Source organism: Plectropomus leopardus, chromosome 7 (assembly GCF_026936395.1).
Source record: "Plectropomus leopardus strain MGB_pleo_1.0 chromosome 7, ASM2693639v1, whole genome shotgun sequence".
NCBI classification, from domain to species: domain Eukaryota; kingdom Metazoa; phylum Chordata; class Actinopteri; order Perciformes; family Serranidae; genus Plectropomus; species Plectropomus leopardus.
Genome location: NC_142182.1, coordinates 1448826 through 1476718, shown reverse-complemented (window position 1 = coordinate 1476718; position 27893 = coordinate 1448826). Strand labels below are relative to the sequence as shown.

Here is a 27893-nt window from a genome sequence, read left to right as displayed (position 1 = left end):
TTCAGTCAATTTTTCACTTATATTAAATTAAAATTAATTTAATTTAACTAGTGTAATATTATTTTATGACTTTGTACAGAGGAAATCGTCTCCATGGAAACTGTCTCCCGTGTGTTACCTGGATGATCCAGAGAGACGGAGACACTGAGTCTCATTTTTCAGCTTTGAACATCACAAATAAAATCTGCGGGCCCTTTACCGTGGCCCTTTACCGTGGCCCTTTACAATTACTTTAGTCTGAACAGTGTCTGGTCGTTGGTCGTTCAGACGGCTGCAGGAGGTTTTGCTGCCGGCTGTTTCCTCCGCTGAGTCCTCAGATGACTGATGTCTCCGAGTCGATACTCATCAGCCATAAAACATCCTCAAACAGGAAGTTAAAGCTGCCGCGAGGCTTCCAGCCGCTGAGATCAGATCCATCGTCTCTCACTGGAAATTTAATTTATACCCTCAATCAAAGCTGAATGTCAGCGGAGCCATCGGTACTCTGTCAGCTGCAGGTTCAACACGTTACACAGCGTTTATCTGACAGAGACTGCAGAACGTAAAGAACCGCAGAGTTTATAATCAAATTTAAAAAATCTCATTTATATTTAAATACTTTAACCCTTTGAAACTTCAGTATGTTGGCTTGATTTATTTTAAAACATTGGTAAAGGCCTGGCCTGAAAAAAATGTTAAAAAAAATAATAAAATAAATTTAAAAAATTATAATGATTCTGTAAAATAATTTTAAATATGTGATACTGTTATCTATGAGTAACAAAAGAAAAAATTGCCCCAAAAAACGATAAAATTCCCTGAAGATTAAAGAAAAATAGACCAAAAACATTACAAAAAATGGAAAAGACCTGGAAAAAGTGCTTAAAATGATAATAACGACATGTAGCCAAGAGGGCGGCTTAACACAAGGTTACAAAAAAAATACTGACAAACAAATACAACTGTCACATCATACAAAGAGCGAGCACAACCTCCAGTGAAAACGCAAAAGGCGTCTGAAAGCAGCACGAGAAAAGTGATGTCGCTCCAGATTTTAAAGGGTTAAAAACAAACCAAAAAAACCCAAAAATGACTAAATGAGAAACATCCCACGGGAAAAAAACGGAACAAAAGCAGATCTATAAACAGGTTTTATGAGACACTTTCAGAGATGATTCTCCATTAGCTCCTGTGTGTGTGTGTGTGTGTGTGTGTGTGTGTGTGTGTGTGTGTGTGTGTGTGTGTGTGTGTTAATGATCTTTGGTGGTTTTGTTGTTTTTATTGATCCGGCTTGTTTTATGTGGCAGAGATGTGGTGTGTAAACCTCTGACCTTTGACCTCGTCCTCACCGACGGTCGTCACGTTACTGATTACAGTGTCTGCTTTAATTCTTCTATTTCATATGCCATTTATCTCTCTCTCTCCATATATACATATATATATATATATATATATATATATATATAATAAAATAAATAAGAACTACATGAATAAAAGTGAGCTTATAAATAAATTTGCATAATAATAATAATAATAATAATAATAATAAAGCATTCAGAAGAGATCATAAAACATTCACAGTTCACAGATCATTCATTAATAGAGTAATTTCACGTTACAGGACGACGTAATGCTCTTACCCACATTAGATATTTTTATGAGTTAGCAGGTGAGAAAAACAAAGAAAAAAAACGTTATTTATATATTTAACCCTTTTCATATTTTTATTTTTATTGTTGTTTGCTTAATTATTGCCACCCTTAAATAACAAAAACTAGAATTTAAAATAAAATTATGATAATAAAAAATAAGTAAATAAAATAAAATAAAAATCATTTCGTCTGGTATTTTCCCCAGCTGTAAACACGGTGGGTTTTTATCTGCAGTAATGAAGATGCCAAAGATTTTAGTGACACATGACCAAAAAAACATGACTGTGATTCACTTTCTCTCCAGAAATTAGACGGAGGAAGATTCCCACTGTCGTCAGAAATAATACTCAGCGTTATTAATAATATAATATCATTTATTATTATAGTTAATAATAATACCCAGCGTTGTTTGGTGGGTAAATCCCGAGTCCTTAATTCTGTGACCCACCTGAGTCTCAGGTACCAGTTTATTTTTTTTTCAGGTTTTATTAAATTCCCCTCTGAGATTTCTGCCTCCACAACAACAAATACAGGTGAATGAAGTTTAGTTTGTGGTGCTTCCAGCTCAGAAAAAATACAAAATAAATAAATAAATAAAACTACAAAGCGTCACCACATGCTCAGGACGACGCTCAGCCCGCTCGCTCTGAGCTGAGTTTACAGGATCTGGCAGCACAACACAGATTCACACCGTCGTGTTCAGTTCAGGGATTCAGAAAACATCCTTTAATCTGGCGTCTTCCAGTTTCCTCCAACCTCGGCGCTCAGCAGCTGTTCGCAGTCTGCTGCCAACAAACCCGAGGAGCTGGAGGACTCGTATTAAAAGCTTTCAGTGATGGAGTGAAGTATTCAGATCCTTTACTAAAGTACGAAAACCACCCTGTGAAAATACCCTGTTACTAGTAAAAGTCCTGCATTGAAATATTAAAAATAATAAAAAAATAAAAGTACCCAATGCTTAAGAAATATTTAAAAACACACACACACATCTAAAAAAAAACCCCGAAATTATTAGAAAAAAATGAAAAAGAAAATCCAAAATACCTCAAAATTATTTATTTTATAAAAGACAAAAAAATATATCTAAAAATATCAAAATAAGTCAAAAAAGTTTTTTTTACTTATTTAAAAAATAAATATAAAAAAGACACAAGAGACTTCAAATTTAAAGCTTGAAAAAGACACCACAAAACTCAAATTTGTTTTTAAAAATTCTAAAAATTTTAAAAAGAAGATAAAACAAACTCCAAAATTCAAAATCATTCAAGAAAAAAAAAGAAAAAGACTTAAATGTTTTTTTAATGACAATTAATTTTCTGACAATGGTTTGACTGATTAATTAATTGTTGCTGCCGTACTTGTATAAACGGTTAAGTCATTTAAAAACATAATATTTTATAAACTCTTTTGTAAAAATCTTAATTTGTAAAGTAACTAAAGCTGTCAGATGAATGTAGTGAAGTAAAATGTGTAGTAAAAGTATAAAATGGCATGAAAATCAAATACTCAACTAAATTCTTACTTAAGTGCAGTACCTGAGTAAATGTACTTCGTTACTTTCCACCACTGAGAGTTTTCTAAACATCTGGAGATGATCTTCCTGCAGCTGTGGATCACGTGATGGTGTTTTGTGTGCAGGAATCACGGTGCTGCTCTCTCTGACCGTCTTCATGCTGCTGGTCGCTGAGATCATGCCGGCCACGTCCGACTCCGTTCCTCTCATCGGTGAGCTGCACAGCTTCATCACTTTACCCGTCGAATCGCTCCATCGCCTCAGCTATCACTCTGTCACCATCGCGAATTACAAAATACGTGAAAATTTGAAAAGTGCACTATAAATCTGACAAATTCATTTAACCTAAAAAACAAAACAAATATAGGATACCAACTGCCTTGAAAAATGTAAGAATATAATATATATTATTTATTTATATATAGACAACACGAACAGCCAATGATAATAGGAATAGCGCCGCAGTGAACCAAATGCAGTGAAGGACTTTGACTGTAGAACAGCCGAGTGTTTGACAGCCACAGCGCTGAAATAGACACATCAGCAGAGGTGAAAGTGACTTCTTTAGACTCTACAGACGACTTTGTGTTGGTTTCAGCTTTAATCAGACTTTGGGTGAATTATTTAGAAACAGCAGGACGCATCGCTCCGTGTCTCATCCAGCCGCTCGTGCTGAGCTCTCATTATTATTACCAGGGGCAGATGTGATGTGATGCCTGGCTGACAGGAAGGTGTGATGAATCAGTGGTATGGACGCCATTAATAGCCACCGCTGTGCGTATGATTAGCAGCAACACTGATTTAATATATTGTCATTATTATTATTATTATTATTATTATTATTGTTATTTATTTATTTTTACTTTTGATTGGTCGTTGGTGATTTAATTTTTACCTAATTATTTGTCATCTGAGTAAACACAAACTGACATTTGAATAATTTGACCTTTGAATTTCAGCTCAGTACTTTGCGACCACCATGGTGATCGTGGGCCTGTCGGTCATCGCCACAGTTCTGGTTCTGCAGTATCATCACCACGACCCCGACGGAGGACACATGCCACAGTGGGTCAGTCATCTCTCCTCCTCCTCCTCCTCCTCCTCCTGTGTTTCAGTGACAGCACAGACACATGGACAAGCTGAGCCTTTTTTTTTCTTCAATACTTTTTGTCATTTTTTGTCTCTAAACATGTTTTTGTGATTTAAAAAATGTTTTGATGATCGTTTTCTTTCAAACTTTGTTGTTGTTATAATGTTTAAAATTATTGTGAATTAACTGTTCCTATATATATATATATATATATATATATATATATATATATATATATATATACACACACATAAATATGTATGTATGTATATAGACAGACGGACAGATCATCAAAAGCGTCCCAGGCCGCCTCAGCAGGTCGATCCAGTGATCAGATCACGTTGTCTTGGTGGTCGTTTAAATTTGTATTCAGTTCTGTCCACTTGTGATCTTATTCATTGAGATTCATGTCAATACCAGGTGGGCATTTATCCAACACACACACACACACACACACACACACGCACGCACGCACGCACGCACGCACTCTCTCTCTCTCACACACACACACACACACACACACACACACACACGCACGCACTCTCTCACTCTTACACACACACACACTCGCCTGTGGGAATCTCAACAAGAGAAATTCCATTATGGTGGAATTTATTTTGAAGGTCAGAGCTCTGAACTCAGTTCAGTGTGTGTGTGTGTGCGCGTGTGTGTGAGTGCATGTCTGTGTGTGTGTGCGCGTGTGTGTGAGTGCGTGCATGCGTGTGTGAGTGCATGTCTGTGTGTGTGTGTGTGCGCGTGTGTGTGAGTGCGTGCGTGCGTGTGTGAGTGCATGTCTGTGTGTGTGTGTGCGTGCGTGCGTGTGTGAGTGCATGTCTGTGTGTGTGTGTGCGTGCGTGCGTGTGTGTGTGTGTGTCTGCTGAGGAAGAGGAGGGCTGATGAGAGTCGAGGCGTGAAGGTGAAGCTGTGAGACAGATCTGTCTCGTTTCGTCTCCCAGCAGTGTCTCCGTTGTCTCCGGTTGTCCTCCTGGACGGGTTTCACTGATGTGAAAACAAATGTTTGTCCCTCTCAATCATCTCCAAACATCTGTTTCTGTGGTTTGTTCTCTGATCTTCTGTGGATGTGTCGCTGTGCGTCCCGCTGTCCTCCACTGCTCTCATATTTAGATACGATATTTGTATCACGCTGCCGTCAGTCAGAGTCGCCGCGCTCACCTGTGAGCTGTTAATCCTGAGTGACGCCTGAGGTGAAAAGAAAGTCTGTGATTTAAATAATGTTTGCCAAAGTTTAAGGAAGTCGTCCGAACTTACAGTTTAATAATCCACCCGAACTCTAACTCTTCTGACTTTTGCATTTTTGTGCGTGTGACAACAAAAGTGTCAAATTACAGCTAAAAAAGTGTTGAAGGGTTAGAAATCTAGAGTAGAGTGCTAATATGGTGGAAGCACGAGCAACGTCCTAAAATCTGAGAAACCTCCAAAAATCCTAGAAATGTCTTAAAAACCTAGAAAAGTCCTCAAAACATCCTAAAATTCTAAAAATGTGTTAAAATCCTAGAAACTTGTTAAAATGCTAGAAACGTGCTAAAATCCCAGAAATGTCCTAAAATCCTTGAGATGTCCTAGAATCCTAGAGACATCCTAAAATCTTAAAAATCCTCAAAATGTACTTAAATCCTACAAATGTGTAAAAATGCTACAAACATCTTAAAATCCCAGAAATGTCCTAAAGTCCAAGAATGTCCAAAAATTCTAGAAATGTCCTAAAATCCGAGATATGTCATATTATCGTGGAAACGTCCTAAAATCCTAAAAGCATCTTTAAACTGAGATAATTCTTAATATCCTAGAATCGATTTCCCTGAAATTTCACACAATCGTTTAACAGGATAAAATAAGTTTGTCATTTTATACCCAAGAGGTCGAAGGTCAGTGGTCCATGACTCAGCGTCATGTCTCAGGGACAGACGGGGAGACATTTGGTCAGATCCTGAATCGGGGACACTGAACTCAGAGATGAACACACAGCATGGAGACATGAAAAAAGGACAGGTGGACCCGAAAATAAGTCCACTATAACGCAGAGACAGGACATTGTGAGAGGACATTGTGAGAGGACAGTGTGAGAGGACATTGTGAGAGGACAGTGTGAGAAGACAGTGTGAGAGGACAGTGTGATAACACAGTGTTACAGGACAGTGTGAGAGGACAGTGTTACAGGACAGTGTGAGAAGACAGTGTTGCAGGACAGTGTGAGAGGACAGTGTTACAGGACACTGGACGTGCCGGTGAACGTGTTGTCAGAAGTGAGGGTCCTGAGGCGGCGCGGTGTCGACGCTCTGACTGACGGCTAAATATTTAACGAGCCGAGCGTGAAGTGAAATGTTGGACCGAAGGAGAAGATTTCCTCTGAGAGCCGAGCAGCCACAGATCCACGTTATTCATGCTCTATTTTTATCCTCTGCTGCTACACACACACACACACACACACACACACACACACACATACAAACACACACACACACACACACACACACACATACACATACAAACACACACACACACACACACACACACATACACACACACACACACACACACACACACACACACACACACACACACACACACACACACACACATACACATACAAACACACATACACACACACACACACACACATACAAACACACACATACACATGCACAAACACACGCGCATGCACGCACGCGCACACACACACATGCATGCACAAACACACACGCGTATACACACACAAATACAAGCACACACGCACACACACGCATGCACAAACACACATGCACACACATGCATGCACAAACACACGAATACGCACAAGCACACACACGCATGCACAAACACACACACACACATGCATGTACAAACACACACATGAATGCACACACACACAAGCACACGCTCACGCACGCACACACACCCGCGGTCTCCGGTCTCTCGTGTACCTGCTGCAGTTTTTCTGCATAAATGAATTTTAATCAGCTTGTTTTTATGTAAATATTTTGACTCACACTTTGTAAAGTCAACTTTCACATAAACACACTCTTCCTCCTCCTCTTTCTCCTCCTCCTCCTCCTCTTCCTCCTCCTCTTTCTCCTCCTCCTCCTCTTTCTCCTCTTCCTCCTCCTCTTTCTCCTCCTCCTCCTCCTCCTCCTCTTCCTCCTCCTCTTTCTCTTCCTCCTCCTCCTCCTCCTCTTTCTCCTATCCCTCCTCCTCCTCTTTCTCCTCCTCCTCCTCCTCCTTCGCTTTCTCCTCCTTCTCTTCCTCCTCCTCTTCCTCTTTCTTCTCCTCCTCCCTCTTCTCCTCCTTTTCCTCCTCTGCTTTCTCCTCATCTTCCTCCTCCTTCTCTCCTCCACCTCTTTCTCCTCCTCTTCCTCTTCCTCCTCCTCCTACTCTTCCTCATCTTCCTCTTTCTCCTCCTCCTCCTCTTCCTCCTTCTCCTCCTCCTCCTCCTCTTCCTCCTCCTCCTGCTCTCCTCCTCCTCCTCCTCGTTGCACGTATTTTTAGGTCATCTTCTCGTAGCTGTTTTTATAATTTTGGGGCCATGTGTAGTTCCGTTTCTCTGCCTTCCTCCCGTGTTTTTAAAGGGTTAATGAACTGTGAACTTCGTTTTAATCATCTTCGTCCTTCCTTTTTCCCTCCACCTCCTCCTCCTCCTCCTCCTTCTCCTTCTTCTTCCTGTTCAGACCCGTGTGATCTTGTTGAACTGGTGCGCCTGGTTCCTGCGGATGCGGCGTCCCGGCGAGGCGAAGGTGCGCCTGGCGTGTCACAACGCGTCCAAGCGTCGGCGCGGCAGCCTGTCCAGCCTGGAGCTCAGCGTCAGTCAGGGCTCTCTGCGCCATCACCCGCAGGTGACCAACGGAAACCTCCTGTACGTCGGCTTCCGGGGCGTGGACGGGCTGCACTACGCCTCGCCGTCCGAGCCCGAGCTCCTCTGCTCCCGGCTGGTGGCGGGGGGCGTGGCCGGGGAGGATCCCGGAGGACGGGGAGGAGCGGCGGGTGGCGCCGCCCTGGAGGCGGAGCTAAACCAGATCCTGGAGGAGGTGAGGTACATCGCCAGGCGTTTCCGCGGACAGGACGAGGAGGAGACGGTGTGCAGCGAGTGGAAGTTTGCGGCGGCGGTGATCGACCGGCTGTGTCTGGTGGCGTTCTCGCTCTTCACCATCCTCTGCACCATCGGCATCCTCATGTCGGCGCCAAACTTCGTGGAGGCCATTTCTAAAGACTTCTTCAGCTGAGGAGGAGGAGGAGAGGGGGAGGAGGAGAGGAGGAGAGGAGGAGAGGGAGGAGAAGGAGGAGGAGGAGGTGGCGACGGCGACTCCTGCTCGTCTTTATTTTTATCTGAAGTAATGTGAAGGACCTCACCAACACTGTTTGTCTGTCCCTCAGCACCGTCTCACTTCCTGTCTGCGGCTCAGCTCCACGTTTCTCCTGAAGACTTCGAACGAAAACTCGCTCGGAGTTTTGTACGTTTGTCGAACACGACCAGCCTGCAGGCGCCAGACCTCCGAATCACGCTCGCGCTGACTGACGACCTCACACCGTTAAAACTACTTCGACTAAAACACCTGAACGTCTGTCATCTCTGCGTCTTTTAAAACGTTTGTTTAGGACACGTTTCCCTAAAAAAGTCCTAGAAACTTCCTAAATCCTAAAAACATGCTGAAGTACTCAAAATTTCATAAAATCATAAAAATGATCTAAAATCCTAGAAACATGCTAAAATCCCAGAAATGTCCAAAAAACCTACAAATGTCCAAAAACGTATGTGTCTTAAAAACATCCTTAAATCCGAGAAATGTCCTAAAATCTTAGAAATATCCTAAAGTCCCCTGAGCGCGGCAGGTCGAGTTCTCCTCCATATTTCGGAAGCTTTTCGTTCTCCCGGTTCTGTCGTTCTGTCGGTCAGTCAGGTGGTTTTTTTCGGAGTCGTCCGCTTCTGTAAATAAACTGTGACGACGTCACAGACTGGAGATTTGTGTTTATGAACGCTTACCGATTTTTGCTTTTTTGCTTTTTCTAAAAGAATCAAAGTACTCAAGTAATAATTTTAATCAGCAGCTTTCACTTGTACTGGAGTCACATTTCAGCAGGAGGACGTGACAGTCCTCGAAACGTACTAAAATCCTCGAAACGTACTAAAATCCTCGAAACGTACTAAAATCCTCGAAACGTACTAAAATCCTAAAAATGTACGACAGAAATGTCAAAACGTACTAAAATCACCAAAAAGGTGAGATGGTTTGTCAGATGGTTCTGAAGTAAAACAACCTGAAAAAACAATTAAAATGTTTCTTCCTCTCATTGCTGCTCCGTCTTGTTGCCACCCGGTCCACCCGTCACACCCGGTCTTCCCGGTCCACCCGTCACACCCCGTCACACCCGGTCCACCCGTCACACCCGTCACACCGGTCCACCGTCACACCCGTCACACCCCGTCACACCCGGTCCACTCGGTCCACCCGTCACACCCGGTCCACCCGTCACACCCGGACCACCCGGACCACCCGTCACACCCGGTCCCCCCGTCACACCCGTCACACCCGGTCCACCCGTCACACCCGGTCCACCCGTCACACCCGGTCCACCCATCATACCCGGTCCTCCCGGTCCACCCGTCACACCCGGTCCACCCGTCACACCCGTCACACCCGGTCCACCTGGTCATACCTGGTCACACCCAGTCCACCTGGTCACACCTGGTCACACCCAGTCCACCCGGTCCACCTGGTCCACCCGTCACACCCGGTCCACCCATCACACCCGGTCCACCTGGTCATACCTGGTCACACCCAGTCCACCCGGTCCACCTGGTCCACCCAGTCCACCTGGTCATACCTGGTCCCCTTGGTCACACCCGTGACACCCGTGAAACCCAGTCACAGCCGGTCCACCTGGTCTGCAGGTGTGCTGCTGCACAGGTGGAGGGGGCGTGGCCTGTGAGAACAAAGAGAAGGGAAATGTTCGGGGAGGGGGTTTAGATTTTTGTTGTCAGAGGAGGAAACAGGAGGACGAAGCTCCAAACGATGTTTTATGTTGTTTCCTCGGCCGACCGGAGACTGAACTGCAACCTAAACTTAAACTTAAAACTAATTTTAACTAATTTTTTTTTTTTTTTTTTTTTTACAAATTTCTCACTCATTTCTGGACGTTTTTTGTCAAGTAGCTTGTCGCCCTCTTCCTGTGTTTTTCCACAGAAATCCAGTCAAGTTGCTCAGGATTTTAAGGGTTAAATGGACATCCCTCCAGTTGATTTTTTCCACATGTGCATTTAATTTGGGGGTTACTTTCTTAATAAATTGTGTTGGAGCCGCATTAAAGTTTGCTTTCAGTCTTTGTTTGGTGTTAGTGAAGATTTAATGGCAGCCCCATTAACCGAGCTGAAGTACCACAGTGGCTCTTTAATTCACAATATTACTAACCTATGAAATTAAGATGAGTGTTTGAAGTATTAGTACTCTGACTTATGTACTACAGCTGAGTATTTTGTCTGCAGCTGGCTTCTTGTCATAAAAGCTAAATCCTGCCAGGACAAAAAATATGGAAAACAAGGAATAACTTTAAAATAAATGTCACTGTCTGATCCCGATCTAAAGCAACACTGTAATAAACGCTTTAAACCAGTGACACTAAACTTATGGCCTGCGGGCCAAATCTGGCCCACGTTAGGGTGCCGGGCGGTCCCCAACTATGTCCTCATTCTTTAATTTGTTTATACAGTTCAGGATTACAGAACATTTCACATCATACAAGAAACGTCCGAAAATCCCAGAAATCTCCTCAAAGTGCACCAAAATCCTACAACCTTAATAAAATTATAGAAGTGTCCTTCAATCCTAGAAACATCGTAATGTCCTAGAAATGTCCTCACATCCTGAAAATGTCCTAAAATCCGAGAAACACGTATGTAGCTGCTGTGACTGGCCCCTGACCTCGTGTCATTTTGCAAAAGTGGCCCCTAAACGAAGCAGGTTGACGTCCTGTTTGTGTGTCAGACACAGAGACAGACAGAGAGACAGACAGAGACAGAGAGACAGACAGAGAGACAGACAGAGAGACAGACAGAGACAGAGAGACAGACAGAGAGACACAGAGACAGACAGAGACAGACAGAGAGACACAGAGACAGAGAGACAGACAGAGAGACACAGAGACAGACAGAGAGACAGACAGAGAGACACAGAGACAGAGAGACGGACAGAGAGACACAGAGACAGACAGCGAGACAGACAGAGACAGACAGAGAGACAGACAGAGACAGAGAGACACAGAGACAGAGAGACAGACAGAGAGACACAGAGACAGAGAGACACAGAGACAGAGAGACAGACAGAGACAGACAGTCTTTCGGAGCAGCAGATGTGTCAGACAGTAATTCTCCAGATTGTTCTCTCGGGGAAACTCGTTTCCTTTCCTCTTTTATTGCGCGTCGTTTCTAATTTGGCGGCTGTGGAGGCTGAGCCGAGGCAGAATGAGTCCCCGACAGCCAGCAGCTCGTCCAGCAGAGGACAAAAAGAATATGTCCACTCATTGTAAAGAGGGACAATCAGAGAGGATTAAACTGCTCACACGGAGCGGGACGCAGAATATCTGCAGGGTTTCACCAGCTGCTCACTCTGCTGTCCGGCCTGCGGTCCTCTGCAGCCAAATTACCGTCAAACCGGAGACATTGAGACAGCAGGAGACAGCTGTGAGACACACCGAGCACAAACCAGCTCATAAAAACCTTTAACCCTTAAACGCCCGGCTCAGCTGCACATTTTTAAAAAATCACTGTATCTTGATTGAAAATGTGCTGAATTGAACTCGACTGAGTCGTCTCTCAGTTCACGTTTGTTATGTTAAAAATATCCACTAGATGTCGCCGCTGATTTGATTTGTGCAACTTTACACAAAAAATTAAATCTAATAAAAGTCAAATCATGTTTTAAAAACATGATCAGCCAAATGGTTGATTAGCCTTTTATGGTAAAAGGTGAAACTTTACTTGTTTCATTATATATTTGAATAATAATGATCATAATAATAACTTTATTTGTATAGCAGCTTTCATGCAGGAAATGCAGCCCAACTTTCTTTACCAGAAAGAAATTAAATGCACCAAGTGCTTCACATCGAAACACATAGAAGACAAGAACAAAATAAAACCTGCATGTAGAAATAAAACAGAATCAGAATAGAATAGAATAGAATGCATCTTCACATGGATAAAAACACTCGATAATACTCGTGAAAGTAAGTTAAAACTAAAGATAAAAATTGATAAAAATGTACAGAATGTATAACATAAAATGGAAAAATAAAATAAATAAGATAAATCCCACAAACATTATTAATTTAAAAAGGATAAAAATAGAGTATATAAAATGCATAAAATTTAGGAAAATACAACATCTTAAAGATGTGCACCGTTTAAACATTTTTTTCACCATTTCCGAGACAAATATCACAAAAATACAAATTTGATTAAATTTAAAAAAAAAATAAAAATAAGTGAAATCTCAACCATTTGGAAGATGCTTATATGAAAAAAACAGAAAAACAAAAAAAACTCTGAGGTCAGTTATATGTCAGAAAAGTCAGGGAAACAAAAAACAAACCAACCAAAAAAAGATCCATTTGTTTTTTCACACAGTGCTGATGAGGCTGATCACCGTCCAGTTCGTTATCACGCCAAACTGCGACTTTAAAATCAGCTGTTGGGAGATCGATGTTATACATTAAAGGAAAAAAGTCCAGAAAACTCTGTTTATAATTAATTAATTTTAAATTATGTCACAGGATTTTTTTTCACACTTTTTTGTTCAGGTCATTTTATGTCTCAATAGTTTTTATTACTTTTTAAAACTTATTTTCAGGCATTTTTATTGTAATTGTTTATTAATTTCTTGTTAATTTAGGGGCCTTTTTTGTAAAGTTGCTCATTGCCGTCTGCGTGTTTTTACAAGAAAAAAGATCAAGCCGATTAGCTCAGGTTTTATAGGGTTAAAGTTTTGTGTTCAGGGCTCACAGGGACGCTGAGGGGAGAGATGAACATGTTTGTGGTTTGTCGCCGCAGATGAGCTTCACTCCTTTTAGTGTCTGTCGGTGACGTTTCAGACGTCCTGATGTTCTTGAACAGACTGATGCTGCCCTCCGGTGAGGAGATGCAGCAGTGCAGGCTTCTTTTCACCGTGGAAATTATAAATAATATCAGCACAGACTGTCTCTGACGAAAAAGGTCCAACTGTGCCGCGGTGGAAGAAGTATTCTGCAGCAAAACTACTAACACCAGCCTGTAAAAATACTCTCTTACTGTAAACGTCCTGCGTTGAAAAGGGTACTTGTGTAAAAGTATATTCAGGAAGATGCACTTAAAGTATAAAAAGTAAAAATAACCAATGTGGAAAAATCTTAAAAAAAAAAAAAAAAGACGCAAACACACACACACACAAGCACGCACATACACACACGCACGCACACACACACACCCAAAAAAACCTCCAGAATCTCAGAAAAATATGAATTTCCCCCAATCTTCCTCAATCTTAGTTATTAAAAAAAAACATTAAGAGAAATACTTAAATGTTTACCAACATAGTTGGCAAATAATTTTCTGTAAACTGACAGATTAATTAATCAGTTAATAATTACAGCTGCACTTTCAGGAAAAGGTATGTGAAAGTTTAAAGTTAAAGCAAACAAAACAACCCAAAACTGTATGAAAAAAATGAGGAAAAAACATCCCAAACACTCAAAAATATTTTTTTTAAATAGAAAGAATACATCCCAAAAATTAAAATCTAAATTAACAAAAAAATCTCAATTATTGCAAAAGAAAAAACAAAAACCTTACAATTATTTTTTAAAAGATAAAAATTTGTTACAATAGAAATAACGAAAACAATTGACTGATTTCTCAACTAATCAATACAGCTGTACTTGTTTAAACTGTTTAGATATTTAATTTATACCAGAACATCACATATTATAAACTCATTTTAATGCTTTTATGCAAAAATCTTAATCTGTTAGTAACTAAAGTATTCAGTCAGATTAATGTAGTGAAGTGAAATGAACAATATTTCCCACTTTTTTCCAGTCGTCTTTGTGTGTGTGTGTGTGTGTGTGTGTGTGTGTGTGTGTGTGTGTGTGTGTGTGTGTGTATGTATGTTTATTTTAAGGTAATTTTCTTGTAATTTTTTTCTTTTTACTAATTTCTCGCTAATTTTGGGTCATGTCTTGTTGTTTGGTATCTTTGGTATCTCCCCATTTTTTTGTTGTTGAAAGAAATCAAATCAATTTTCTCCGGTTTCAGAGGTTTAAGTTTGGTACTTTTAGACTTGTTGGTATCAGGTTTCCTTTTTAGGGCGCAGGGCGTCTTTTTAATAATTAAAGTTCCTCTTATGAATATGAGCTCTCGCTGAAATAATCATGTTAACGATGATGTCGTGTCTGTTTGTCTGAAACCAAACTCCACTCATTAAACATTCATTTAACTGGGACCTGATGTGATAATTAATAAAAGCACAAACATCAGACAAAAATAACAACAGTTTGTGTTTACAGCTGTGACACTCAGCTCACGTTTTAACCCTTTCAAACCACAGGTACATTTAGAAAAATAAAACATTAAAAGGTAGAGACAAATGTCGAGGGAAAAGAGAAGAAAATATAGAAAAACTATATTTATAGTTATCATAATTACATTTTTAAAATCCTGTAAAAGATTTTTTCAGGACTTTTTACTCTTTTTTTCGCCTTGGCCTTTTTTTGTAATTTTTTTTTTTTTTTTGTTGCTGATTTATTTATTTACTTAACTGTTTTTGTTTTTTTTCTTTTGGTTGTTTGTTTGTTTGTTTTATGTTTGTGTGTGTTTTGTTTTTGTTTTAAGTAACTTTCTGGTCATTTTCGTGTACTTGTACTTGTCACTTTAACACCAGTGAGCCTCCCTGAACAACACGAGGGCTCCTAATTCATCTAAAAACAAAGCCTTCGCTGATGTTAAAATGTCTTAAATAGATCTTTAAGAAGCCTGAAAAATGCTTACATTTTAAATATTTAAAGTTGTTAAATATATATATTTTTAAATCATTATTTTTAGATAAGGGTTAATATTTCAAGATAAAAATAGTGAGGTTTCTTTTAAAAGTCAAACTTCGCTTCGTCCTCCTGTTTCCTCCTCTGACAACAAAAATCTAAACCCCCTCCCCGAACATTTCCCTTCTCTTAATTCCCCAAAGAAGTTCCTGTTATTTCGGCTCCTGTGTCACGTGGACAGGTGTGTCGGATTGCAGCGGCTCGCCCCTGTCTCTGTGACGTCACCCCCCCGCCTGTCTGTCCCTCTCTGTCTCCGTCTCTCTCTGTCTCTGTCCGTCTCTGTGTACAGGTGTCTCGATGGGCAGCGGAGCGTCCGTCAGTGAAGCATCCCGGCCGGAGAGGCCCGGAGCCGGGGAGGCTGAGCCTGAGGCCGCCCGGAGCTCCGGACCCAGAGGACGCAGCCAGGACACCCTGCAGGTAAACACCTGGACTGGTTTCTTTCAAACAACAAAAAAGGCAATGAGCAAATGAGCGAAAATGTATTAAAATAAATAAAAAAGCACAAAAAATTAGCTAAAAAAAAAGAAGAGAAGTAAAAACTAAGGAAATTAACAAAAAAAAAATAATTAAAATAATTTCAACTGTATATAGTGATAATTGTTTATATATATATTCCAGGAAATTACCTGGAAAATGCACTTACAAATTTACAATAATTCTATAATCTTGTTGAAAATTATTTTACATATTGTTTTTTGTGGTATAGCTTTTTTCTTTTACCCTAGACATTTTTCCCCAGCTTTTGAAAAAAATGTCCAAATCTACAATTTGCGGGACATCTCTTACCGTCGTGCTCTAACTTGTGTTTTCAGGCTGAAGAGGAGGCAGCGAAGCCTCAGAGTCACTCTGTGGAGATCCAGTCTGTAACCAGTGAGGAGAGCAACACGCTGACAAAGACAGCAGGAGGAGAGGAGCAGCAGGAGGAGAAAGAAACAAGACCAACTGTCCTGACTCCAGCTGTAACTGTGAGCAGCTTTTATATTATTCACTCAAACATTAATCATGCATCACGTTATCATTCACTCTTACAAATTTACCTGTAAAACTACAGTAAAGTGCTGGCAGCTGTAGCGAGGGCTCGGCGATATGGAACAAAGTCTTATCACAACTTTTTTTTTCATATTAGTCGATATCGATGTATATTACGATATACATCAAATCAGTATTTCTGTCGAGCTTAAAGGTTCCTTTGACTCCTCAGTGAGATATGAAGATATCATCAGGTTAATGTTGGCTTAAATATTTATTTTCTGTCAGACATTGAACATGACAAATATACTGTAGAACAGCATCACCAGCTGGAGGACCTATTCTACTAAAAGCTTCGATTACAATTTATGAACAATTATTTTGCTTTTTTTGTGGTTTGTTTTTTGCATAATAAACATATGATTTATTATTATTTATTAAACTTTCCAGCATTATAGAAAAATGAAAAGCTCCATCTGAAACAAACTTCAGTAAATTGAAGCACATTGTGCTGATAATAGGCCAACCTCTCCTGACTGCAGGACTCTGACTTCAGCTTCTGTCAAACTTCTGTGCTGTTAATCATTTTACTCAGGAATTAAAAACTGTTGAGTCGGCCTACTTCTCCTATAGCTGCCAACAGCCTGCCGACATTCACAGTTAGAGAAAGGCTGAAAATAAGCTCATGTGCTTGTGGCCCCGGGCCCCCAAAACATTACATCTGCCCCTGGTAATAATAATGAGAGCTCAGCGCGAGCGGCCGGATGAGACACGGAGCGATGCGTCCTGCTGTTTCTAAATAATTCATCCAAAGTCTGATTAAAGCTGAAACTAACACAAAGTCGTCTGTAGAGTCTAAAGAAGTCACTTTCACCTCTGCAGATGTGTCTGTTTCAGACACTTTGGTGCTGTGAGGAGAAGTTGCGCTCTGTTTGTCTGTCTCACTGCGCTGCTGTCGGACCATCGGCTGTTTGATCCGCCATGATGAAATGCTGTGGCTGTCAAACACTCAGCTGTTCTACAGTCACAGTTGTTCACTTTTTTACATGATTGTTTAACACTTCTGATATTTTCCTCTGTGTCATGAGAGCGTGAGACAGAGTCCAAAAGCGTGGGACGCACGGCAGAGAGTTAGAACCCCGGTGGGGAAAGAGTTAACAGAATTTTTAATAACGGAAATACCCGATGTGGGCAAGATTATGTTGGCCAGAGGTCCTAAATGTGGGTTTGATTATGTTTCAATTTATTGCAAAAATATTGTCCTCATTCTTACATTTTATTACAACTTGGCCACGGGTCCGATAGTACGAAGTTACGAAGTTTTTCGGATCTGGACTGCGGTCCGCCAGTTGGTGATGCCAGGCTTACAGGTACATGTGATGAATCAGTATTATGGGCAAAAAATCCTAAAAATGCCCAAAAATCTCTCGTCAGGAAACTGTGGCAGAAGGTGAAGAAGTGTCTCTGGACTTTGAGAGTTTCCTCCACAACAACGGGACGCTGTACAGCTGCTTCAATCACCACGGAAACAGAGTTTACGTGGACGAGTCGCAGGTGGGAACGATTTCTCTGGAAATAAAACGCATATGAACGCACGCGCTTTTTCTTGTGCGATGTTGAGATGCCTTTCACAAGCATTTAAACCTTTAAAAACTGAGGAAATCTGTTTGGTTTCTTTTAAAATGTGGGAAAAAGGCAACGAGCGAGAGATGCGTCACACGAAAGTTAGGTTTGTTTCTAAATTTAGCAAGAAAATTTATTAGAAATTTACTTTTTCAAAACTATGTCCAGAAACATTAAGAAATGTCTATAATATTTATATTTTTTGTGTGAAATTTGAGTGTATGAATTCTTGACTAATGGCCAAAAACATGAGGTCACCTTGACCTTCACTTTGACCTTTGACCTTTGACCACCAGATTCTAATCAGTTCATTCTTGAATCCAAGTGGATGTTTGTGCCAAATTTTCAATTTCTAATTATGTCGTTTTAGTCCACTCAAAAAAATGTTTTTTTTAAAATATCGTGTTCAACAGAATGAGACAGACAGACGTTCGTACGGAAAGACGACTAGAAAACGTAACGCCTCCAGCCTCGGCTATCACCGGCGCGGGCGCTTAAAAAGCATCCAAAGTCGTGTTTTAAAGAATTTAATGTTTTAATTAAATTTGAGTTTTTTCCTCTCGGAGGTTTCTGCTCGATCTCAGTTTGATAATTAAATGCTGGTTGTTGTTTTGTCTTTATCAGAAGCTGCAGCCGTTTCCAAAGGAGTGGTACAGTCAGGGACGCTTCATCACTGCAGGCAGCGAGGTCTGTCTCTTTATCGTCACTGTCATTCATTTTTTACCGCGTGTCCTGTTCGGGGGCCGCGGGGCTGCTGGACCGAATCCCAGCTGACTCTGGGGGAGAACTGACAAAAAAAAATAAATTAATTAAAAATAAATAGCCAACTATTTTGATAAACTTTTTAAGTAATTCTGAGTTTTGGGTGGGGTTTTCTTTTAAATATTACTCAATTTTTTTAAAATTATTTTTGGGGCAAAATAATTTTGTCTTTAAAAATGTTTTAGTTTGGGGGGTGGTGTTTTTTATTTATTTTTCTTTCAGTAGTTTTGAGTTTCAGGGGTGTTTTTTAAATTTCTTTTTTAAAATAATTTGGGGGGCAGGGGTTGTGTTTTGGGGGGCATGGGGGCGGGTTTTTTAAAATCTTGAGTTTTTAGTGTGTTTTTTTCTGTTTTTTATTAAATTTTGTGGTTTTATTTTTCATACTTAAAGTTCATGTTCCTGGTTATACATTTTTACTTAATTAGCATTTTTAATGCAGTATTTTTACTTGTATCAAAGTATTTTCACAGTGTGGTGTAAGTAAAGTCCCTCATATGTCCCTCAGGGCTTCGGTCAGGCGCAGACTGCGGCCAGCAGCCAGCCGGCGGTCAGAGAGGACGATCGCACCGACAGCATCTACATCCAGGGCAAAGGGACCGTCATGACCTACATGTTTGAGGTGAGTCGCAGTCGTGACGTCCAAAATGTCGGAAAACTTCACCCTCGCATGTTTAGAAAAGACTAAACCTGTTAAACATCGAATCCATGAGGAACATTTGGTTTTTCTAGCATTCCTCTGCAACGCTCATAGAAACCAGAGACAATACCTGGTGGATTAAGGAAATTTAAGTCCAGGTTTTGGGGGTGATTTCCTCTTCTGTTACTCATTGCTTTTGGCCCATGTTTTTAAAAAAGAAACAGCCAGTGTGCTCAGGTTTCAAAGGGTTAAACACCAAAGTCAGACAATAACACACAAACTAAGAGGCAGCGGTGGACGGACGGCGCCGCTCTCCAGTGAGGTAAAGTTTCTGATGTTGTCTGGCTTTAAAAAGAGCATCGAGATGTTTCACTTTCACCGTTTTAAATCCGAAGGCTGAAGTTAAATGCAGGATTTGATGTCTATTTTTATATGTATGTTGTTGTTATGCGTGGACCCCGATGATGACGTCAGTGCGGTCGATCGGCCTGTATTTTGACCAGCTGGGCTTCGTGCTGTTTTCCAGGAGAGGCTGAACGTCTGCAGGTTTTGGGATCCTCAGTCGGGCGTCTGGCTGCTGCTGCCGCTGCAGTGGGAGGTCAACGTCGAGTTCGTAAAAGCTCGAGTCCAACGAGTCATGGTGAGGACGACTCTGGCGCTGCTCCGTGTGTCTGTCCTCTACAGCAGGGACACGTGATTTGCTTTGTGTGGGGGCCAGCTGCAGCCCCATACATGTTTCTTGGATTTTTGGGCGTTTTTTAGACATTTCCGGGATTGTTAATGTTTCATGATGTTTCTGGAATTTTTAAAATTTTAAAAATGTTAAAATGTTTCAAGGGTTTCAAAGACATCTCTTAGACTTTAGGTTGTTTCTATGATTTTAGGACATTTCTGTGATTTTAGGACGTCAGTGTCTCAGCTGTGTCCTCTGTCGGGGGTGTGGGGGATCCTCCTCTGGCTCTGTTTTACATCAACAAGCTCATTTGTTTTATGTCTCTGACACCTTATGGAGACTAAAAGGACAAAACTATTCACAGAGTCCATCACTTTATTTATTCTGAATGAGAAAATGGTTGGGGGGCCACCAGGGACCCTATCAGGGGCCAGATTTGGCCCTTGGGCCGTAAATTGAGTATCACTGCTGTACATACGCTATATCATTCATCCTCAGTTCCTGTGTGATCTGTGTAAATGTGAATCCTGTGTGTGTGTGTGTGTGTGTGTGTGTGTGTGTGTGTGTGTGTGTGTTGTTTTGCGGTCCAGTCCACTCTGCCAGGTCTGGTGGACCAGAAGGAGATCACGGCGGCACTCAGACTGTGTAACTACGACCCTGAGGAGGTCATCTCCGTCTACCTCGCCATGTTTGGGGAAATCCTCCTGCAGGCGCCTCCGAGCGGAGACCAAAACTACGCCGACCTCAACTCCTTCAGGTCTGCAACCAAAAACACCACATCAGCACCAAAACCCTTAAATGGTTTGGCAGCAACTTGGTTTCAGTTTAGCAAGATAACCTTCAGGATTTTCGTAGCCGAAATGAATCATCACAGGTAAAAAGTAAACGTTATCCTAAAACAACGGTCGCGTCGTCATGGTTACGAGGCTGTAATGGGTGTCTGCCGCTGTGGTCCCTCATGCAGGTCCTCAGTACTGCTGCTAGAGTCATGAGTTTGCTGCAGGCCTCCATGTTTTCCCACACAGATGCACTGGAACGCATTTATATCGGAAAAACCGACTCAGAATTATCGACTTCCCACTTTCAGTGAAAGGCAGCGTAAAGGCGCGTTCGGCGTGATGGCGCTCCGAAGTCTCTTTTAGCTGCTTGTCAGTCACCGTCGTTTTTAGGACACAAAGCTTCACGGCTCACAGTGGGTTTTTACTGATGTATTTAATATCAAAGAACAAAATGTGAAAGTCTCTGTAGTTTGTGATGACCTCAGACTTTATTTCAGACATCCAACCAAAAAACACGGGTTTCCAGGTTTTAGGACTCAGTCCTGGAGTTCTCTATGACCAGCCTGTCTTTGCTCCAGCAGAGCGCTCCTGGAGCGGGACAGAGTCATCGAGGATCTGCGGCACAAACTGCAGACCAAAGAGAAGGAGGCGGACAACCTCTTCCAGAGGAACAGCTACCTGGCGAGGGAGGTGCGCTACCTCAGCGAGGTGGTCCAGCACCTGAACCAGAAGCTGGCCGAGCTCGAGGCCGACCAGCAGGAGGCGCGAGAGAAGATCCGATCCCTCCTGAACCGCCGCGCTCCCGCCGTCCCGCCCGCCAAACCCGCCGCCAAGCCGTCGGTGGAGCCGGAGCAGCTGCAGCAGGTGAGCCGTCTGACGCGCGAGCTCAACGTGTCCAACAAGCAGCTGCGCTCCACCGTGGGCCAGGCGCTGACCGACATGAAGAACCAGCTGCAGCAGCTGAAGGACGCCGTGGGGACGGCGGCGCAGGTGCAGCGGGAGGCGGCCGGGGAGGTGGCGGAGCTGCGGTCGCTCTACAGGAAGGAGGCGGTGGAGAGGAAGAGTCTGTACAACAAGCTGCTGGAGCTGCAGGGAAACATCCGGGTTTTCTGCCGCTGCAGGAGGAGCTCCGCCTCCAGCTGCTGCGTGGACAAGACGGACGAACAGGAAGTGGTCATCGTCCAGAAGGGAAACAGGAAGAAGTTCCAGTTTGACAAAGTCTTCCCCCAGAGCAGCACGCAGGTAACAACTCACCTGTTTAACCCTCGAAGTCACTGATAAAACTGTCAGAGACAGTTTGTTTCACCACACTGAACTCAGGCCCCAGAAACGTCCTAAAATCTGAGGAACGTCCTAAAATCTGAGGAACGTCCTAAAATCAGAGAAACATCCTAAAATCTGAGGAACGTTCCCAGGATTTTAAGACATTTGCAGGATTTTACGACATCTTAGGATCTTAGGACATTTTTTGGGATATTTCAGGTATTTTAGGACATTCCTCGGATTTAAGGACATTTCAGGATTTTAGGACATTTCTAGGATTCTATGGAGATTCTAGATTGTCAGGACTTTTTCTAGGTTTGAGGACATTTATAGAAGTTTTGGACAAATCTTGTGTCTGGGATTTAAGAGAAAAGTTCAAGCAGCGTGCACATCCAAACGTGAAGTCTAGGTCCTGGACAAAGCAAAAACAGATATCAAAGGACAGGATTTGAGGACATTTTTAGGATTCTAGGATGTTTCAAGGATTACGTGGCAATTCTTGGGATTTCTCTTTTAGGACGTCTCTAGGGTCTCAGTGCATTTCTAGGATTTTAGGAGCCTCTGTCTGATTTTAGGACGTCTCTCGGAGCTCGGAAACTTTAGACCAGGTGTCATCGAGGGCTCAAAAGTGCCCTAAGTCTTCTGGTTTTACTTGTGTGAAGAGTTTCTTACTCGTTGCCTAAAAAGAGAACACAGATCGTAGTTTTATTCTAACTTTGCAAACATTTGCCCGAACACGACTTCTTTAGATTCCTCTCTCGATGTGTTTGGTCCAGTTTTAGCCAAACTCTGGACGCAGGTGGAGTCACCGTTTAATCAGCTGGCGATCACGTCGCTGTCCAAGGTGAACAAGATGTCTGAGTTAAATAACACAAAGCAACAGTTAAATCCTGGAGCCGAGTTGTTAATGTGTCCGCAGGGAAGGCCGGCAGCTGTCTTTAACGAGGAGCAGGCCTTAACGAGGAGCAGGCCTTAACGAGCTGCAGATCTTAACGAGCTGCAGATCTTAACGAGCTGCAGATCTTAACGAGCTCTGGGCCTTCAGATAGCTGCAGTTTACCATCTATTAAAACACATTGGTTTTAAATTGATTTGCTCGGTGGCATTATTTTAAAAAGTGACACATAATGGCTCATCATTTTTAATATAAACATTATTTAACCCTTTAGGGCAACACCAGTTTTGTTGTGATGTGTTAGTATTTAGAAAACCTGGTTTGATTTCTAATGAAAATATGGAAAAACAAGTCAATGAGTAACTTGGCAGGAAATGTCAGACAAAGCGCAAAAACATTAGTGAGAGCTGACAGGAAAACGCATAAACGGTGAGCTGTAGGGAGATAATTGAATATTATTGTTCTTGCTTTTTAAAAAAAAAAACATTTTCGTGTCCAGTCTGAAGTCAGGATGCTGTGGGACAACTTGAAACTTTTGGAAAAAGTTCAGCAACATTTGAGATAAAATGTGAGAAACGTTGAAGCCGTCGAGTCCACCAGCAGCAGCTTTTGTTTTTTGTTTTTTTCTGCATATATCTCCTTTTTAGAAATCTCTATTTTTCAGGAGGAGGTGTTTGCGGGAACTCTGCCGGTGATAACTTCCTGCGTGGACGGATATAACGTGTGCATTCTGGCCTACGGACAAACGGGCTCGGGGAAGACGTACACCATGATGGGCAGCAAGGAAAAGCCCGGAGTCAACATCAGGTCACACGAGACAGTTTTTACACACGTACACCGATGCTCTGTTGTTTGAAAAATCAACACAAATTTAAAGAAAAAAATTCCAGAGACTTAAAATATAATAATAATAATTGCCAAAAGATAATAAAAATCACCAAAAACCTTAAAACATTTTTTTAATAAATTCTGGTAATTTTTTTTTCTTCATGAAAATTTTTTGGTGCTCTTTAAAAAGTTTTTGGAGATTAGAAATTCTGTAAAATACACAGTGTTCATTTTCATTAGGATGTAACTAATCTCATTTCTGCTGGTGTTTTGACTCACTGGAGTCTTACGGCTAAACAGGTAAACTGACAGCGTGAGTCCCCGTGAGAAGCTCAGCCTGTTTTTACAGAATAAAATCTGGAAGTTTCCGTCGCCTGAACACCTTGAACACCTTTCGAGCCTCTGCAGGTCGTTATCTCAGCGGCCGTCAGGGACAAACGAGACTAATTGAGCCTCATTATGAGACGTGTCACCTGACAACGCTGCTTCAATATGTGATGAGGCAAACAACAGCTCAGCGCCGACACACAGAGTCAGCTTACACACGCACGCACGCACACACGCACGCACGCACACACACACACACACACTCACTCACACACACACACATACACACACACACACACTCACACACTCACACACTCACTCACACACACACACGCACGCACGCACACACACACACACACACACACACTCGCGCACACACGCACGCACGCACACACACACACACACACACACACACACACACACACACACACACACACACACACACACTCACACACACACACACACACTCACAGAGGTCCAGTTTCCTGTTTCACAAACAACACAGAGCTCCTGTTACCTGAAGTCTGCCAGTAACAGAGTGTGTGCGTGTGTGTGTGTGTGTGTGCGTGTGTGTGTGTGTGTGTGTGTGTGTGTGCGTGTGTGCGTGTGTGTGTCCTCTCAGGTCCATACGGGAACTTCTTCGTATCTGTGGGGAAAAAGAGAAGGTCTCCTACACTCTGAAGGTGTCATATTTGCTTACTCTCAAAATGTAAAAAAATCAAAAAATTGAATAAATAAAATACAATGATGGGATGTAACTAAGTACATTTACTCAAGTTTTAAGATACTTTTAATTGGGTATTTTCTTTTTATGCCACTGTATACTTTCATGTGATTACATTTTAAAGGGAAATATTGTAAGTTTTACTTCATTCATCTGACAGTTTGTAGTTTCTTTATAAATTAGAATTTTTGCATAAAATTGACAAAAGATGAGTTTATAAAATATGTTTTGTTATAAATTAAACTGTAGTTTATGTGAGTACAGCTTCAATAATTGGTTAATTAATCAGTCAACTGCCAACTATTTTGATAAATAGTTAAGTCTTTTTCTATTTGAGTTTTTGACAGTGTTGATTTGAGGAATTATTTTCAATTCTGTTTATAATTTAGATTTTGAGTTTTGTGGGTTTTTTTATTTTGATGTTTTTGGTGTGCATTTGTTTTTTGCTGGTAGTAGTACTTGTACTTCAGTAAAGGCTCTGAATACTGATAAAAACACTTCTAACTACCAGAATTCATTTTCTGAGGTCAGAACTTGAACTTTAACAACTTTCGGCTGTTTTCAGATTTCGATGTTGGAGATTTATAACGACGCTCTGAACGACCTTCTGACCAAAAGCCCCGGCGCCGCTCTGGACATCAGGGTCCAGGGGAAGTCCGTGTCGGTCCCAGGACTGACCCAGATCCAGGTCCAGACCGAGGCCGACATCCTCAACGTCATGGAGACCGGCGAGAAGAACCGGAAGATCGCCTCGACCAAGATGAACATCCAGAGGTGTCGCAGCGCCGCCACACGGTGAGAAATCTCTCTGATGAACTGTAGCGTGACGCCGTGTCCGTCCTCCTCAGCTCGCGCTCTCACCTGGTGGTGGCGCTGGAGGTGGAGGGCTCGGACGAGGTGTCCGGACTGACGTCTCGCGGGACCTTGACCCTGTGCGACCTGGCCGGATCTGAAAGAATCTCCAAGACGGAGGCGGAGGGTCAGAGGCTGGTGGAGGCCGCCGCCATCAACAAATCCCTGACGGCTCTGGGACAGGTAGGCCCCGCCCACACCAGGCGCACCTGGTTAAACATATTCATCCCAAAAATTCAAATCAATGCACAGATCAAAGACTTAAGAGCCACTTTGGGTTGAATTTGGAAACTTGCCGTTCCTCGGACACAGGACATCCTGATTTTAGCTCTGACTGTTTAACCCTTTAAACGCTGAGAAAATTAACTCGACTTCTTCTAGAAACATGAGAAACAGGAAATGAGTAACGAAAGAGGAAAAGACGCAAAAATTAGTAAGACATTCATATAATAAAGTACACAAAATTACCTAAAAATAGTAGTAATACACACACACACACACATATATATATATATTTATATAAAGTGATGTCTCTCGAGGGTTTCAAAGGGTTAAACGTGGGGTCAAAGGTGTCCTTGGTCTGTCCTTCAGGTGTTCGGCGCTCTGAAATGTAACGCCCTCCACATCCCGTTCAGAAACTCGAAACTCACCCACCTGCTGCAGCCCTGCCTCAGCGGAGACGCGAAGGTAAACCTGACACGCATCCTTTAAAAAAAAAAAAAAAGTATTTATTTATTTTATTATTACTTTTTAAGTTTATTAACAGCAGTCATTTTTATTTCTTTCTTTTTATTTTTGTATCTTTAGTTTTCGCTATTTTTTAACTTCCTGTTTTTCTTTTACATTAAAATAATAATAGTATAAGAAAAATGTTATTATTTATTTTTACTCTATTGTATTAATTTTTATTTTTAAATAAAACTGCGATTTTGTTTTAAAGGCTACGATATTTCCAGTTTTGGATCAGTAAATCTGTCTGTAGTTTCATGGTCTGTCCATCATCACTGAGCCGTGTGTTCGTCCTCACTGTGTCCTCTGTGTGTCCCAACTGTGTCCTCACTGTGTGTCCTCACTGTGTGTCCTCTGCATGTCACCACTGTGTGTCCCCACTGCATTTCCTCTGCGTTTTCTGTGTCCTCACTGTGTGTCCTCACTGTGTATCCTCTATGTGTCCTCACTGTGTGTCCTCACTGTGTGTCCTCTGCATGTCCTCTGCGTGTCCTCACTGTGTGCCCTCTGCGTGTCCTCACTGTGTGTCCTCACTGTGTGTCCTCTGCATGTCCTCTGCGTGTCCTCACTGTGTGCCCTCTGCGTGTCCTCACTGTGCGTCCTCACTGTATGTCCTCTGCGTGTTCTCTGCGTGTCCTCTGTGTGCCCTCTGTGTGTCATCACTGTGTGTCCCCTGCGTGTCCTCTGCGTCTCTGCAGTGCTGCGTGTTTGTGAACGTGAGTCCTGACATGAGGGACGTGGTGGAGACTCTGAGCACGCTGCAGTTCGGCTCCACCATCCGGCAGGTGTCTCTCGGGAAAGCGACGCAGAACATCGTGCCGGCGAAAAACAACAAGACCGTCAAGTAGACGGACAGCAGGTTTGAGACACGGCGTCAATTTAAACGCTCAGAGGACGCTTTAGTCTCTGTCTCACAGATCAGCGGAGTCTGAACAAAGCTGCACCTGTGAGGGATTTACAGCAGGGACACTCGACTTTCTCTGTTGGGGGGACACTTTTCTAGGGTTTTGGGACGTTTGTAGGTTTTTAGATTTCAAGGATTTAAGGACGTTTCAGGGATTTTGGGACATTTCTAAGATTTTAGGGTGTTTTTAGGATTTTAGGACATTTTTAGAATTTTCACATATTTCTATGGTTTTAGGACATTTTTGGGATTTTAGGGACATTTCTAGTATTTCAGGACATTTTCTAGGATTTTAGGACATTCCTTGGATTTTAAGAGATTTCCAGGATTTCAGGATTTTTCCAGTATTTCGAGACCTCTCAAATATTCGTGATATTTATACAATTTAAGGATGTTTCTAGGATTTTAGGATGTTTGTAGGATCTATGGTCATTTCTTGAATTTTGGGACTTTTCTAGGATTTCGGTACCTTTCTAATATTCATGACATTTCTGCAACTGAAGGCTGTTTTCAAGATTTTAAGGCAATTGTTGGATTTTAGGGTGTTTTTTGGATTTTGGGACTTCTTTAGGATTGTAGGACAATAGGGTCTTTGTTTACTTCGGGTTATTTTATGTC

The 27893-nt window shown here is 42.0% G+C and overlaps 2 protein-coding genes across 2 annotated transcripts in view; both read left to right on the top strand.

Moving 5' to 3' along the window:
* Positions 1-9651, top strand: part of LOC121966878 (neuronal acetylcholine receptor subunit alpha-7) — a 38680-nt gene extending 29029 nt beyond the window's left edge. The window contains exons 10-12 of the mRNA XM_088079579.1: positions 3270-3356; positions 4104-4213; positions 7918-9651. Of these exons, the coding sequence (XP_087935705.1) occupies positions 3270-3356; positions 4104-4213; positions 7918-8469 (749 nt within the window). The 3' untranslated portion in view covers positions 8470-9651. The remainder of the gene's footprint in view (positions 1-3269; positions 3357-4103; positions 4214-7917) is intronic.
* Positions 9652-15607: 5956 nt separating this feature from the next.
* Positions 15608-27780, top strand: LOC148189073 (uncharacterized). The gene is made up of 14 exons (XM_088079454.1): positions 15608-15727; positions 16123-16275; positions 17714-17833; positions 18527-18589; positions 19170-19283; positions 19828-19941; positions 20565-20731; positions 21335-21995; positions 23576-23718; positions 24689-24749; positions 25356-25564; positions 25639-25825; positions 26234-26329; positions 27070-27780. The coding sequence occupies exons 1-14, from the start codon at positions 15608-15610 to the stop codon at positions 27217-27219; spliced, it is 2358 nt and encodes a 785-aa protein (XP_087935580.1). The 3' UTR covers positions 27220-27780.
* The last annotated feature ends 113 nt before the right edge of the window (positions 27781-27893 follow it).

Coding starts and splice junctions, on each gene's coding strand:
- LOC148189073 (XM_088079454.1), top strand. CDS start 15,608: ATGGGCAGCGGAGCGTCCGTCAGTGAAGCATCCCGGCCGGAGAGGCCC. Junction 25,565..25,638: donor ACCAAGATGAACATCCAGAG/GTGTCGCAGCGC, acceptor CGTCCTCCTCAG/CTCGCGCTCTCACCTGGTGG. Junction 26,330..27,069: donor GCCTCAGCGGAGACGCGAAG/GTAAACCTGACA, acceptor GCGTCTCTGCAG/TGCTGCGTGTTTGTGAACGT.